Source organism: Furipterus horrens, unplaced genomic scaffold (assembly GCF_987537825.1).
Source record: "Furipterus horrens unplaced genomic scaffold, mFurHor1.1.pri manual_scaffold_5, whole genome shotgun sequence".
Classification (NCBI taxonomy): Eukaryota; Metazoa; Chordata; class Mammalia; order Chiroptera; family Furipteridae; genus Furipterus; species Furipterus horrens.
In genome coordinates this window covers 52,586,103-52,603,089 of record NW_028327175.1, presented here as the reverse complement: position 1 = coordinate 52,603,089, position 16,987 = coordinate 52,586,103, and the positions used below count along the sequence as shown (strand labels likewise).

Genomic DNA, 16,987 nt, shown 5'->3' with positions numbered 1-16,987 from the left:
AAAAAGATCAATTTTTCTCCTTAGTCAGGGGTGCAGAGTCTCTGAGAGAAATCAAATCATAACACCCTATTACCCCACCTGATTGCTAAAAAAACAGCAATAAAATTAGGGGTAACACAAGTGGAGACCCAAATATCACCTTTATTACTGTGGAAGGCCAGGATGGAGGGCAAAGTTTAGCGCAGGAACAAAATGTATAGTAACCAAACCCCTTTCCCAGGAAGACAGACCTAGCAGCCTCTCCCAGCAGCACCGGACTCTCAGTAGGGAAGAGAAGCCTACACCAGAAGAAACAGGGAGACGTGCTCAGCGGGTGAGCTGGGTTCCCAGAAGGAAAAAGGCAAGAGCTGAATAAACATACCTAGATTAATAAATTTCCAGCTGACCAAGAAAAAAAATGAAGACACAATTTACCATTATCAGATATGGAATATGAGACATTACTGTAGTTCTACAGATATTAAAAAGATTATAAAGAAATATTACAAACAACTTTAAGCCCATAAATTGACAAGTTAAAATAGACAAATTCCTTGAAACACTCACTCACTCAAAACCAACACTCACTCAAAAATAAATTAATAACCTGTATAGTACTACATTTACTAAATGGAATTCCTAGTTAAAAACCTCCCAACAACAAATACACAAATATATTTAAATATACATATATTCATGCATAACAGAATGTCATTATCAGCTACATTAAAGAATTTTGAAAATTTAGATGAAATTGACAAACTCTTAGATAAATGACTAAACCAGATCTCACCCAAGAAGAAATCGGGAGACTTCCAGCCAAGATGGGAGCCTAGACCGACACACTCCGTTTCCCTCTGCAACTAAGAAGGACTACAACTACCGCAAAACCAGAAATAACCAGAAGTTCCAGAAAATAAAAATACATGGAAGTCAGCGTATGAAGTTATAAGCAAGTGGTGCTTGTCCAGACGGGAAGGAGGGGCGAAGCCATGGCTGAAAGATTAAACTGTGCTGGAGGTGGCAGCTGCAGCACCGAGCAATGGGACCCGGTAAGCAAACACCCGTATTTGGGAGGAGAGAAGACCAGACCCATCAGCTCGCGATTCCAGCGCTGGGGAAGGCAGACCCCCATGGCCTCGGACTGTGAGGCCCAGAGGAGGAGGCTCCCGGTCTCTCAGCGGAGAGTAATGGCAGGAGAGTAATGGCAGGAATCCATCTTGGACCCCCGCCCCCATGCAAAGCACCAGTGTGGTAAGTGTCGCCGGTTGTGACGAGCACATGGGGCTCTGCCCAATATAGTGCAGGAGGTGTGACAGCGCTCCGCCCAAGAAGGAAAGATAAACAAAACAGTCAGAATGGCAGAATTAATAATTGAAATACCAATCACACAGCTAACCAAAAAGCAAATATGAGACTTAACCAATGAACAGATAGAAAATCTTTCCGAGGCTCAGTTCAGAGCTATAGTCATAAGGCAGCTTACAGACCTAATAGCAAGACTTAATCAAGACAGGGAAGAAATGAAGGCTAGTCCTGCTGAAATGAACAAAAATACATACGAGACAAGTGGTGAGGAAAGGAAAATCAGGGATCAAATCAACAAATCGGAACATAGGGAAGGAACAAACAGTCAACCAGGGCAGAAAGAGGACACAAAAAGTGAGGAATATGAGGAGAGGCTCAGAAACCTGTGGGACAGCTATAAGTGAATGAACGTTCAAATGATAGGATTGCCAGAGGGTGAAGAAGAATTAGAAATTGAAAAGTTATGCAAAAAAATAATGAAGCAGAACCTCCTAACTTTGGGAAGGAAATGGACTTACAGGTCCAGGAAGCAGAGAGAGTTCCAGATAAACTGGACCCAGGGAGAACCACACCAACACACATTATAATCAAAATGTCAAAAATTAAAAATAAACAGAGAATCTTAAAAGCAGCAAGAGAGAAGAAAAGAATTATGTACAAAGGGGTCCCAATTAGACTATCAGCAGATTTCTCAAATGAGGCTTTACAGGCAAGAAGGGACTGGCAAGAAATATTCAAAGTAATGAAAAGCAAAAACCTGCAACCACCATTACTCTATCCATCGAAGCTGTCATTCAGAATAGAAGGTCAGAGAAAGTGCTTCCAGGACAAAGTAAAACTGAAGGACTTCATTAGATCCAAACCACTATATGAGATGTTAAAGGGACTGGTTTAGAAGAAGGAGGATCAAAACTACGAACATTAAAATGAAAACTGTATCACAACAACCAACAACAGAAGCTAGGGAATCGAAACAAGGCAAACTAAGTAGGCAATGAGAGGGGGGAAAAGAATTATAGGTATGGGAACATTTTTGGGGTGGTCAGCAGGGAGAGGGAAGGGGGAAAAGGGAGGGAGATGGTACAGGAATTAAGAAGCATAGTAGGAGAGAGTGGAGTAGACAGGAAGATGTTCAGAAGAACTATATGCACAACCAATGGGCATGGACTAAGTGGGGGGGCAACTGGAGGGAGGGGGGTCACAGGGTGGAGGGGAGAAGAGGGAAAAGAAATTGGGACAACTGTAACAGCATAATCAAAATTTTAAAAATAATTAAAAAAAAAAGAAATCGGTTCTATGAATAGTTCTGTAACTATTTTTGAAAAGTTAGACTATGGCTAGTTATCTTCCCACAAAGAAGCACCAGGCACAGATGGTTCACTAAACTTTCAAGGAAAATATCGTCCCAACCTTGCATGGACACTTCCTGTGAACATCAACTCCGATTTTAACTGTCTCTGTGCTTTCTTTCAGGTGTTTTTATTGAACAGGATTATTTAATATGGCCAAGTTCATTCTTTCCTTCTCATTTAGAAATATTTCCTTTCCCAAGTTCAAGAGGATATTAACCTTGGTTTCTATTAAGAATTTAAAAATTTGGTGTTGGCATGTAGGCCCTCAATCCACCTGGAGTTGACTTTTGCTTTCAGCCTGAGACAGTGATTCAATTTAATTGTACAATCACGTTTTGGGGCAGCTCCATCTGTTTGTCAGTCCTCCCTCAACACAATTATCTGATTTCTGTCTTTTAATGATATTTTATATTAATTTGAGTCTCTTGCTAGGTTCTCTAAACTATTCACTGATCACTTTATCTACTCTACTGATACTATATTATCTTACTTAGCTTCACAGAAATTCCTAAGGTCTGCTAGGGCCAGGCCTTCAGTGTTCTGGCTATTCCTGGCTTTTTATTCCTCCAGTTTCAGTCTCAGGTTAATTGTAAGCCTTTCCTTGCATTCACTCTCAACTCCCTTGCCCTTTCTCCATCACATTCACCTGACTAGATCCCACCCCAGGCCCTATTAAAACTCAACTGTCCACACTGACACAGTCACTACATTAAATGAACCTAAAGACACAAAACCGTGCTAACTGATGTAATTTCATAACTAGTTTCAAATGGACCATCAGAACCATTCAAGAAGCCTACATTTTTTTGCAATTTAACTTTCCACACTTCTAGATTTGGAGGCAAAAGTATGTTGAAACCTAATCCCTAACATGATAGTATTAGTAGATCAGGACATTGGCAGGTGATTGGGTCGTGAGCCCTCATAAATGGGATTAGTGCTCTTAGAAAGATATCCCAATGCGTCAATTATATCTCAATAAAATTTAAAAGAACAAAACAAAAATAAATAAAAGAGACCCCAGAGAGCTGCCTTGGCCTGTCATCTGAGGTTATAGCAAAATGAGAATCACCCACAAACCAGAAATGGTTCTCACCAGACACTGAATCTGCCAGCACCTTGATCTTGGATTACCCAGTCTCCAAAAATGTGAGAAAATAAATTTGTTGTTTATAAGCCACCAGTCTATGGCAATTTGTTATAGTGGCTCAAATGGACTAAGCCACTATCCTTCAGCAAAAAAAAAAAAAAAAGAGTACTAAAAGTACTTACTTTTTAGTGTTGTGAGGATTAAATGAGTTAATAAATGTAAGGCACCTAAAATAGTGTCACAAAATATTATTTAATGCTAGTATTGTTATCCCAGAAGATGATTTCACCTCCTAACCTTTCTCCTCAAATGTCTCCATACTCTTTCTCTTCATAGATAACTTTGCTCAAAAGAGAAGTTCCACATCTTCTCAACAAATCTTCCAATTTACTTGCAGTTATATCCCTGTACTCTGCCTCCTCTATCACTATAAATAAATTGCTATTATTCCTGAAGTCAATTCCTCCGTTTGTGCTCTCCTCTTAGCTACTCAGTGATTTGCTTTTGCAGTTAACCACTTTCTCTAATGAATTATCCATTTCTTCTTCTCTCCTGGAACAATCCTATCAGCATACAAAAATGTCATAAAATCTGCCATCTTAAACAAACTCACCCTAACTCCACATCTCTTTCCAGATATAGCCCCTTTCCATTGCACATTATAGAAAAATGCCTTGCAACGATTGTCTATAGTTGCTGTCTATACAAATTTAGTGCTGTCTATACTTCCTTTTCTTTAATAATTGACTCCAATCCAATCAGGCTTACATCTTCACCACTCAGTGGGATCCCCACTTGACAAAGTCCCCAATAATCTTCCCATTGCCAAATCCAAAGACAACTCTCAGTCCTCATCTTACCCTCCATCACTTGGCTTTGGCTAAAGTACAGCACTGGCCACTCCTTCTGAGTCCATTTTGTCTCACCTGCTTCTCTTCTGTGTCACTGTTTTGGTGCACCCAGGCCTCAGGCCTCCAACCTTTCTCGGCTCTACCTACAATCATCCCCTAAGTGACCTCGCTCAGAGCCTGGCTTTCAATGCTATATTCACTGATGACCCCCTTGAACTCCATATGCATGTATCCATCTGCCCACCTCACACCCCTACCTGAATGTCTAACAGGCATCTCAAACTTAACACATACATAACAGAACTCCTAATTTTCCCTTTTAAATCTGCTCCTTTCCCAGTATTTCACTCAGTAAACACACATCACCCAACTACTCAGGTTGAAAATCCTAATTAACACCTCTCTCACATCCTCAAGTCCTCAGCAAATTCTGTTGGCTCTACTTCAAACAGTATATTTAATCCAACCACTTTTTTTACTACCTCACTGAGAGTTCAAGCCATCATCACCTTTCAACTGGCCTCACAGATTCATTGCTTAGTTTTTTTCTTCTCACAACAGTGGTTTTTATAAAAATATAAATCCTGTCTTGTTACTCCCCTGCTCAAAACTTCCCAACGGCATTGAATCACAGGAAGAGGGAACAGTCTTTGCCATGGTTGCCATGGTCCCCAGGCTCCACCTGACTCTGTGTACTTCCCACACCTCACCTAGTACCACACTACTCATTCCCTGTGCTCCCCGTCCCTGGTCCTTCAGTTCTTGAAAAGCTCCAGCTCACCCTACGTATGGAGAATTCCTCTTCCTGGAAGGCTCTAACCCATATACTTGTCCGGATGACTCCCAGTCTAGGATCTCAGCTCAAATGCAATGCCCACATTGGAAACTGTCTTTAAACCACTCTGTCCAGAGTAGCCACCATCATCCCCCAGTTAGTATCACCTAACCAACTGTATCTTCTCTATAGCACTTAGCATGTAAAGTTATCTTTTATTTTAAAACATATTTATACATATCTTCTGCCTTATCTCTTTGTAGCAGGAGAAAGCTTCTCTCTCATTAGCTTTTTGTATCCCCAATGTCTAGAACAGTGCCTGACACAAAGAGGACCATTTAAAAAATCGTTGTGGGATAAACCCAAATTCCAGAAAACTCTTTCTTATTCTACAAAAGAAACTGAGGCTTAAAGAGTTAATTAAACTAATTATCCAAGGTCACACAACCAGTAAATGGCACCTTTAGAGTTCAGGGCCTGGTCTACCTCCAAAGCTTGGGTTTTTAATTGGTACATCACATTGCTTCACTAATTTCCCAGGCTGCTTGTGAGTAGGAGTTAAGGTGCAGAAGTCTAGTTTTCCACACTATAAACCTCAGGCCCACATGTACACTCCCGATCAAAGTTGGCGCCCCCTCCCACCTCCCACTTAGCGTCACTAAGCCCCGCTCCCGCGGGTTTGCCGAGAGCGCCTGCGCCCCGCCATAAGCGGTCTCGCGCAAAGAGTTCTGGGATTAGTAGTCCATGTTCCTTCTGTCTCCGGCATTCACATAAAAAGAAACAACAATGCAAAATAGATACCCCTGAATTTCATACAAATTAAATTGGACGCAGGTTCTGGGAGCTGGCGCAACTATTTTTTTTCAACTGAGCCCCGCCCCGCCCCGGGCCAGGAGCTGCGCAGACGGCCGCATGGGTCCTTGGGTGGGCGGGGCTTGCTCGCGGTGGCTTGTGGCTCCTTCCTGGTCTGTTTCTCTCTTTTGCTTGGGCCCGTGGCGACGGCAGGATGGGTGAGTTGTGCCGGCTGGGGCTGATATGATCGCAAATGTAGGTTGGGAGCTCGGGGGTCGAGCGGGCGGATAGGAACAGAGCAGGGAGGAGGGTGCCACGGGGAGGCTTGGGGAGATAGGGCCGAGGAAGCGCCACTCCCGCAAGCACATGGCCGGACGCTGAAGCGGCTTGTGCGGGTCAGGCCGCGCAGCTCGCGTAACTTCGGGAAGGCGGGTGGATCCCCCGCTGCCGCAGAGCGCGGGCGTAGCCTCTGGGAAGATGCACTCATGAGAGAGCACTTGTGCCCATTTTTAAGTGGTTCAAGGGAAACTGAGGTTTGGGCCATGTGCCAAGATGCGACGCAAGAGCTTACGGGCTTTAGCAGCTGAGGTTAGTGTTTTAGAAGATGTAAAATATGACTGAAGCGCTTTTGCGGGAGTACTAAGGCGATCTTGGTTTTCAGGCAAGTGTCGCGGCCTTCGTACTGCCAGGAAACTCCGGAGCCACCGACGAGACCAGAAGTGGCATGATAAGCAGTACAAGAAAGCCCATCTGGGCACAGCCCTGAAGGCCAACCCTTTTGGAGGCGCTTCCCATGCGAAGGGAATTGTGCTGGAAAAAGTGTGAGTTCACTGCTTCTTTCAAGTTCACTTCACTGTGGTAACTCACACAAGTACATTTAAGGAAGGTGTGGTCCAGATTCCAGGTCTTTGCGTAGCTATGGTATATTCGTTGGAAAATGGGTAACGCGAGGGTTCAGAGGTTAGTTTACCGGGGTATTTAATCTGCTAACATGAGCTTGGAAGGCATCAGTGTGGGATTGGAGGGGAGGCAGTAATAATGAAGGGACGAATCTTTGTATGATGTGTGGGAGCTGTTCCCCCGTGAACTTACTAATGTCTGCGACCAGTCGCATCTTCGTTCTTTAGAAAATGAAGGTAGAGAGAAGTTCCTTGACTGAGGTTTACAGCTAAGGTTGAGCCACATGAATTTGCCGTACTCCACTGTTTTTGACTTGACAAAATGGTAATTTCTTGTGGTCCAAATTTAGTGGCCGTCAGTAATTAAGTGCAGAATTTCTAGTTTTTGTTTTATATTTTGCAACTATAAAGGGGCCAGCAGTTTCTTCCATTGTGCCAGTGACACTAAGAAAACACTTAGTTGAAATCAGAGGAGTTCAGCAGTTCAGGAGTAGATACAAACGGTAGAAGCGGTACAGTTTCTAGTGAGTTTTGTACTTAGTGAACTGAAATGTCTCCCTTTTCAGAAGACCGACTCACCCTCGTGCTCTTTGTTTCAGAGGCGTTGAAGCCAAACAGCCGAATTCTGCCATTAGGAAGTGTGTCAGGGTCCAGCTGATCAAGAATGGCAAAAAAATCACAGCCTTTGTTCCCAATGATGGTTGTTTGAATTTTATTGAGGTAAGTGTTCTGGTCTGTTGTAGCTTCTGTTCCTGGGGTGGCTCTTTTTTTAATGAGTATATTTAGTGATTGTCACTGACACCAGAATAAACTGTCCGTTTTATTCCAGGAAAACGATGAAGTTCTAGTTGCTGGATTTGGTCGCAAAGGTCATGCTGTTGGTGACATTCCTGGAGTTCGCTTTAAGGTTGTCAAAGTAGCCAACGTCTCTCTTTTGGCCTTGTACAAAGGCAAGAAGGAAAGACCAAGATCATAAGTTTTGATGGTGGAAACACAGTAGTAATAAATTTCCATATACCTAAAACGTGTTTGTGTCTTTTTTTGGTAATTTATTACTTAAACAATTTTAGAGATTGGGAAAATTGTTAATTCAGAATTCTCTAGCATAAATGCGTTATTACAGAGTTATCCCTCTTCCTGCTACAGAGAGCTTTAAAAAAATTCACTAAACTAGTGGGAATTACCATCAAACTCTTGGATACATCTTCCTGGGATCCAGTACTAACCTCAAGTTGTTCCCTGCTCTGGTGTTTTTCAAATATCTGTAGATCAGTGTTTGTGTTGTAGTTTCTGTGATTATGACAGCAGAATTTAAGCACTGGATGATTTAATGGAGGTGCATGCCAGGCAAATTAAGGCATAGAAGGGAAAAAAGCTTGTTTGAAGATCAGGTATGCAAAGATTAAATGTTCTACATCCTGAACTTGTCACTAACAGATTTTGACCTCAAGAAATAATGTAAAGGAAGTGACTGGGTAGTAATGGTCAAGATGGGTTGTGTTTTGATAATTGTTGAAGCTGGTGTAGGGTACGTGAGGGCTCATGGTACACAAATTGTTTAAAAATTTCCATAGGAAAAACCTCACAAAATCATCTGAGATGAGCTTATTCTTAAGCCGTTTGCGAAGCTGCTGTTGGTAGCATCAGTAAATGTGGGTTAGTTTTCTCTCTGACCAAAGCCTAGTGTTGGGTAGGGTTAGGTTTATGGTTTTGTGAAAATGCTCTTTGATTTCCCATAAGATCAAGATGAGTTCTTATATACTGTCTCACTTCTCTGCTCAAACCTGCATTCATCCAGCTTCAGGAGGTGCTTGGCATGTCACCTGCGGCTCATGTAACACTTATTTATAGTAAAAAATGTGTCCAACAAGGGGGAAGAGAGGCTGCTTTTTTAACTGAAATATTTGACAGCATTGTGTAGATTTATGAACACCATGTTAATCTGATACTTTTAAAAAGGGTAGACTGGCTGTATTTTGTTTCCATCTTGGCACTTCCTAGTGTGTGGTTGCATAGGGTATTCATTTCCAAAGGCTGACCAGATGCCTTTGGATTGGCATACCTGACCCAAGCCTTGTTCACCGGGCCTGGACAGAAAAAGGCCTGGGAGGGCCACAGGTTGGAGTCAAGTGTGGGCAATGCCAGAAAACTCATAGGTGCTGGAGGGAAGAGGTGTCCTGGCCAGGTGGACAGGGTGAGGCAACATCTGCTGTGTGGCTGCAGAATTCTCTGCAGTGCTGAGACCTTAGTCAAACATGTAAAGAAATGTGTCTAGAAGGAAGGAAGACACCCTGCAATGGTTCCTAATTGTCTCCTGGATACACCCACAACACGTGTCCAATGGCCAAGTGACAGACATTGGCCCACAATTCCACCCCAAGCACCACAGACCCGAAGTGAAGCTTCCCTTGATTACTTCTGCCCCGTGTTTTCCTCCCATGCCAACCCCAACTCACCCCCCACCTTGTGACCTGCGTGTGGATCACGCCTATCTTGGATTCAGCACAAAGTGCTGGCAGTGTGCTATGCCCAACAATACATAGCAGCTGTAAGGTGAGAAAAACGAGGCACTCACCTTGGGTGCAAAATTTTAAGAAAAATCCCAGTAGCTTTTTTTGGGTAGAAATATAAACGTTAATTTTAAAATTTATATGGAAAGGTAAAGAAACTAGAACAGCTAAAGCAATATTGTAAACGAATCAAGATAGAGGAATCACAAAACCTTGTTTTAAAACAATCTGTAGCTGTAGTAATCCAGAGGGTGTACAATGTATTGGAGAAGGGACAGGCAGATTAATAAAATAAGAGATTGCACACAAGTGTGACCAACTGATTGTTGGCGATACAAAGCAATTCAATGGAAGAAGGTAGTCTTTTCAATAAATACTTTGGACCTGGTTTTAGGCATAAGACCTGGGTTCTGGGAATCCAGGTCTGATTTTAGCAAGCCCCCACAGTAACTGCTGGCACCAGTGACTGCCTATGTCCTTAAAAGGTAACCTTATCTGCAGACAGGAATTTAGCAACTTCTCAGTTCTCAGAATCAACTCCCACTCCCCCATCAGAGCCATCTGCAGAGAATCCCTCCACCAGCACCCTCCCCCCCAACAATGAACTCCTCACTCCCCTTTACAAACCCCAGCCTTACTGTTGTTTAGGGCTGAGACCAAAGGGCTGACTGACACGTTCAGAACTTCCTGCCTTCCTGGTCTCAGCCTGCAGCCCGCCGGTTCCAGCTGGTCAAGTAAATCTTTTAAACTCAGGATCTGTTCTCCTGTCGTTTCTCCTCTCACTCTTGCGGGACCTAACACTTGAATTTGCAAAACAGGGGACCTCAACATTTCATAGGTTATACAAAAATTAAATGTACCATATATGTGATGTAAAAATAGAAAGCTATAGGAAAGAATATCTTCATGACGTGGGGTTAGGTGCAGGGTTCTTAGACATTACACCAAAAGCACATTCTACAAAGGAAAAAAAAAAAGGTAAATTGGACTTGATTTAAAACTTGCTCTGTGAAAGATCTTGGTAAGAGGATGAAAAGACAAACCATGGACTAGGACAAATATTTGCAAATTACATCCAACAAAGGACTTTTATCCAAAATACATAAAGAATTCTCTTAAAAGTAGGAAAACAGATAATCCTGTTACAAAATGGGCAAATGAACAGATACTTCACCAAAGAGATGACAAGCACATGAAAAGATCAACAAACATCATTAGAAAAATACAAATTAAAATCATAAGGAAATATAACTGTCCACCCATCAGAATAGCTAGAATTAAAAATACCGACAATACCAAGTACTGGAGAGACTGGAGCAACTGGATCTCATCCATTGTGGGAATGTAAAATGCCATAGTCACTGGAAAAGTATGACAGTTTCCTATGAAGTTAAACATGATCCAATAATTGCACTCCTGGGTAGTCACAATACAGAAATGAAAAATGTGTCCACACAAAATCCTGTATGTGCATATTCATGGCAGCTTTATTTGGGATAGCCAAGAAATAATAAACTGTGGTACATCCATAAACAAAATACTACTCAGTCAAAAAAGACATTATTGTCCTATGCAACAATTTTGATCCATCTCAGTGGTGTTATGCTAAGTACAAAAAGCCAGTCTGAAAAGATTACATACATCCTGTATTATTTCATTTAAATAAAACCTCAAAATGATAAAAATAGAGCAATAGAGACCAGATCACCTGTTGCCAGGGACTGAGGATGGGGGTAGAGTCAAACTATAAAAGGGCAGCACGAGGGAGTTTCTTTGTGGTGACAAAAGAGTTCTGAGTCCAGATTGTGGTGGTCTACACACAGATCAATACTTGTGACGGAACTTCATAGTACTATATACCAAAAAAGTATATGTAAAATCTGATGAAATGCAAAGTAAGGTCTGTAGTTTAGTTAACAGTGTTCAACCAAAGTCAATTTCTTGGTTTGGGAAATACACTCTAGTTGTCAAAGATTAGACTCTTTGGGAAAGCTGAGTGAGGGTTATACACAAACTACACTATTTTTGCAACTTCTTGTGAGTCTTAAACATTTAAACGTTTGTTTGTTTTTTTAATTGTGAATGAGTAGTTATTTGTTACCTCTCATATTTGTCTAGCAAAGCTCAAACAAACCAGAAATTGATAGAGCAGAAATAATCTTGAGATTATTCAGTCCAGTAATTCCCAAATTTGGGGAACATCAGAATTCCCAAAGGCATCAGTTAGATTATGAATTCTCCCAATCTTGTAGGGTATTTCAAGAGAAATCTATATTTTTGACTTTCAGGCCATCCTTAGATAGTCATCTCCTTACCTTCCCCTCTTATGGGAGGCTGGGGACAGGGAAGAAGGACAATCAGCATAGTACTACTGATCTTATCCAGCCACCCCATCTTCTAAGAAGTCCAAAAATGGTAGTTCTTAAGTACTTTTTAAGTAATGTGCCCAGAATAATTGGCACAGCTAAAATCAGAACAGTAGTCTGTGCTCTAAATGAAACTCCCTGTAGGAGATCCACCTCTCTGCAAATCTACACGCTGCCTTACTTAACAACAGGGAACTACTTCACCAGTTAAGGGTTAACTTAATGCTGGGTACTTAGTAAGAGTTTCTGTTTAGTGCTTCTGAAGGGGAGAGGGGTAGTATAATATGATTAATCAATTTTCTCAGGGTTTATATTGAACTAGTGAAACACTCCTCTTAGTGATGTTCTGAAAGAAAAATGTAAACTCAGGGAAATACACAATGCCTCACATATATGAGAATTTTTTATTTTCTGATAGAGCTGGGAGACATGGTTCTAACTTAACTATGCACATATGAATGTCTATCTGTGTATATATGAATTTCCTGTGTTTCATTTTAGGAAAAATGGCTGGCGGCAGTGTTACAGAAACAGGGGAGTCCAAAAACAAACCCGAGTTTGCGGCTGGGAGATAGGGAAAAGGAAGCAGTTTTCAGGATGCCTTTGCGTGCCTGGGGCTAGTGGCTGGAAACTTTGTTGCACAAAGATCCGCTTTGAAACTTCCGAGACTCAGGAAGATGGGAGGGGTCTTGAACCAGGGGATGGTATGGAAAAAGCACATGGAGCCTATGTAAGGTTCTGTGGATGGTCAGAACTGTTTGCAACACCCACTGCGTCAGAGGATGCAGTCAGGGATATATAAGCAGCTGTGAACATTTTAGCTCTCTCTCACTCTCGTGTGCTCCCTCCATGTGGCTTGGAGAAGGGGTCTTCAGGCTGCTTTAAGAGGCTCTCGCCATGTGGTCTTGAGGAGAGGAGATCCATTCGGTTTGCAGGAAGAAGGCAGTTTACAAGGAGGCTGAGAATCCAGGCGGTTCTGCATTGAGAGCTGGAGGGCACCACAGCACAGAAAGGACCTTCCCAATCAGAATTGAGTGATTGGCAGCTGCTGGTAAAGCTGAACTGTGTTTGCAAAGTAGGAAAACGATGTTTCTGACCTTCCTAAGACTGGCCAGGTTTGGTAGTGGGGAGGCAAGGATATGTGTTTATGGGCGTTTTAAAGAACATAAGACTTAGCAGAAATCCGCAAATAATCTAAATCTGTATAACTGTTAAACAATTTTTTTTCTTTTCACCAAACTCTGGTATTGAGAGTTATAATTCTGGCAGCGGGCAGTCGGGCCCCTAACTAAACAGCCTGTGGGTTCTGTTTCAATTGGAGCAGCCCAGGGGTTCTGTTAAAGCAGGATTTGATCATAAAAGTCATTCTGTGGATAACACTCCTGGAGTCTATTTCAAGATTGCCAAAGTACCTAACATTTCTTTATTGGCTTTGCACAAAGTCAAGAAAAGAGACCAATATCCTAAATTACCATTTCACTAACATCTACTATTATAATCTTTATTTTAACCTATAAAATCTGCTTAAATGGTTCATTCTGGTATTAAGTCACATTTTTTTATTAGGAGATGGTCTCAACAGGTTGTTCTGAGCATTCTTAGTGTCCAGTACCATTCCTGTTCATGTTATTTGGTAAGGTGCTGTTATGTTTGTTAGTATAGAGAAAGAGAGAAGTAAAATAGATATTAAACATTATGGTCACAGTAATGTCACCATAGGAGTTCTAGAGCAAAGCACTGAAACATTTAAGAATTAGCCCTTGCTGGTGTGGCTCTGTGAATTGAGTGCTGGCCCACAAACCAAGGGGTACTGGGTTTGATTCCCAGTCAGGTCACATGCCTGGGTTGCAGGCCAGGTCCCCAGTTGGGGGTGCATGAGAGGCAACCGCACATTGATGTTTCTCTTCCTCTTGCTTCCCTCCCTTCCCCTCTTCCTAAAAATAAATAAATCTCTTTTTAAAAAGAAACATTTAATTATTCTTTTTAAGTATAAATTGTCTCATGGGGGAAAATCATTTTTAAAGTGACACATTTGAAGGGACCTATGAGTGACAGATAACCAGTATTTCCAAATGTGCACACACACAGTTGCCATCTCATTCAGAGGGTCACTCAGACTTCCATATGTGGTGTGTATCTTCAAAAAATGAGAGAACCACTCACACACAGCCTGCAGAACTTCAGCCAGGCATGTGCAGCGCCACTGGAAGACCTGCCTTTAACACACTCTCCTCGGATGACCTGAAGCTTTCAAACAGCTGTGACGTCAAGGAGCTCTTCTCCTTCAGAAGAGAGAAAGTCATGGCCCCAGATCGCCCCCTTTAGCTCTTCCAGTTAGAGAAGTACCAGCTCCCTCCACAGGGCCTGGCCAGAGACCTGCCTGATTATTTGTGGTACAAGTTGTTATTCACATAAATTCTGTTCTCAGTCATCTACTCATAAAGTGGGAGTTTTGGGCTGTTTAAGTCTAGGTTTCCAAAACCTCTGTCACTGTTGTTAATTAGAAATTTAAAAAATAAAATAAATGGGGAAAAACAGAAAAAGGAGTCATGTTACTTGGCTGGGTTAAAAATGTAAGACATACTGAGCACACCCACATTTTCAAATAAGTTTAAATGCTAATGAAGGTATTATAATAGTTTCTTACTTCTTTTAACAACAGCTAATGTTTAAATGTGTACAGTGTGGGTAAAGTAAGCTACACAGTTTCTCACTTCAATAACAGCTGAGAATAGTTGAAAGAAATGTTACTTGTTGAAACATGTTTTGTCTATTAATACCTGCTTTAGAAACAGTGATATGAAAGTTTTGTCATATCTTTTCCTTCCAAACAGCTTTGTCATTTTATTTATCCAGATTATAAGATTTTTTCTATATACTGTATTTTTCACACTATAAGACGCACCTGACCATAAGACACACCTAGGTTTAGAGGAGGAAATAAAAAAAAAAAAATTCTGAACCAAATGGTGTACTAAAATATTTTAAAATATATAACAGAATAATATTTCAACCATATAAAGTGAACAGCAGTCAACAGCGATATTAAGAACTACCATCACTGTCATTAACAAATGAGGAGAGACTTTAAGGTTCAAGTACTCTTCTAGTTTTCTGGGAACCCCAAGAACTCATCATCGCTAGTGTCAGAATATATGAAGCTCGGTTACTCACAATCACTGATAATCACTTTCTTCGCTATCTTCATACTGACCAGACACCCTGAGATTCAGCAGTAAAGTGGGACATTTAAGCACCTCCACGGGTTTCACGTGGGCCCACCGCTTCCTCTTCTAACAGCTGTCACCACTGCTGACAGTTCAGGTAATACACATCACGCTCTGTGATGCGATATTTGCTCCATAAGACACAGAGACATTACCCCCCACTTTTGGGGGGGGGAAAGGTGTGTCTTAGGGAGCAAAAAATAAGGTAGTTTGACAGCTTCAGGTGCTCTATTTTTTGCAGGTTAGACCACTTTCCTCCTCCTTAGGTTCCCAATAGGTTCCAAGCATTTCCCTCGGCTTGTAAGTCTAGTATGCAATAATTGATTTTGTTCGTTCTGTATTTTACACATTTCCTTATGTTTATAATTAGGTTGTTTTTACCCTGTCACTATACCCCTTTTTCCCCTTTCCATGGTGCATGGTGTGTGTGTCTTGTGTGTAATACAAGAAAGCCATTGTGACTGGGATTTATGGACCAGGATTCTTGATTCTTGATCTAAGGTTTGCACTATAGATTTTGAAGGGTCTAGGAACCTCCTGAAATTGCAGAATTCTCTGTGATACACACACATGCACACACACACACATACACACTCCTCAACTTATGATGATGGAGTTATGTCCTGATAAGTTGAAAATACCTTAATTTGAAAATGCAGTCAATACACCTAAATTTAATAAAGATTATGGCTTACTTAGCCAAGCCTACCTTAAATGTGCTCAGAACACTTACATTTGCCTACAGTTGGGTAATTATCTTGAGTTTCATCTCAAGAGTAATTGCCTTCCTCTTCTTCTCCCCAGAAGCAGCAGAGACACTGATGGGCATTTTGTAGACATGATGGGGTGTGAACACAGAAAACACAATATTCAAAAATGCCAGCAACACCGCATACTGTAGAGTATCAGTTGTTTAACCCTCTTGATTGCTTGGCTGACTGGGAGCTGTGGTTTACTCCAGCTGCCCAGCATCACAAGGGAGTATCGTACCACATATTGCTAGCCTGGGAAAAGATCCAAATTCTAAACTTGAAGTACAGTTCCCACTGAATGAGTATTATCTTCACACCATCGTAAAGTAAAAAAGTCATCCTCAAACGATAGTAAGTTGGGGATTGTGTGTGTGTATTAGATATGTGTGTTATACACACACACACACACACACATACATTTTTCTGAAAATGGGCTTTACACATTTTTTAGATTTTCAAAGGCGTTCCTTCTCAAGAAACCACCTATTCTTTAAATCTGTGTGACAGAGAGTAGATTTAGTCATGTTACATAATTTTCCATTTTAATCACAGCTAACAGTCTTGAGAAGTGGTGTGTGGTTTGACATCATTTATGAAATGTCTACAATGAGGTAAGGATCCAGTCCGCAGATCCTGCAAAATGCAATTTCACATTCTACTGTGATGGCACTGGCTGACCTAATTACGGAACAGCGGCCACCTGAGAGAAAACTTCCCCGTTGTCACTGGCCAAGGCATAAGGAGAAGGGGAGTATGAAGCCTCACCCACAGGAGTAAAAGAAAAAGGACAAGATACATCACATAAAAAATATTCAGAATGCACCTGTAAGAACAAATGACATAATGGCTGCAATTTTAAATGTTTGAACAAATAAATACAAAGTAAATAAAGGGGGGTGGTAAATGAAGCAAACATAGCAATAATTGTGCTAATTGCTGATTCTGATTTCAAGTATGTAAGGATTCATTGTAGTCTCTACTTCTAGGTATGTGTGAAATTTTCCACAATAATTCTTTTCAATTACATACACATCCTAATTATGTAACTCCATGCTTCTGGTTGTACCAGAACCAGCACTCGGACAG

At 41.4% G+C, this 16,987-nt stretch overlaps 1 protein-coding gene across 1 annotated transcript; it reads left to right on the top strand.

The window, feature by feature from the left end:
• The first annotated feature begins 6,274 nt into the window (after positions 1-6,274).
• On the top strand, positions 6,275-8,064 carry RPS23 (ribosomal protein S23). The gene is made up of 4 exons (XM_090278979.1): positions 6,275-6,365; positions 6,809-6,968; positions 7,646-7,766; positions 7,876-8,064. Exons 1-4 carry the CDS (start codon positions 6,362-6,364, stop codon positions 8,020-8,022), a joined length of 432 nt encoding a protein of 143 aa, XP_090135105.1. The 5' UTR covers positions 6,275-6,361; the 3' UTR covers positions 8,023-8,064.
• Positions 8,065-16,987: the final 8,923 nt, after the last annotated feature.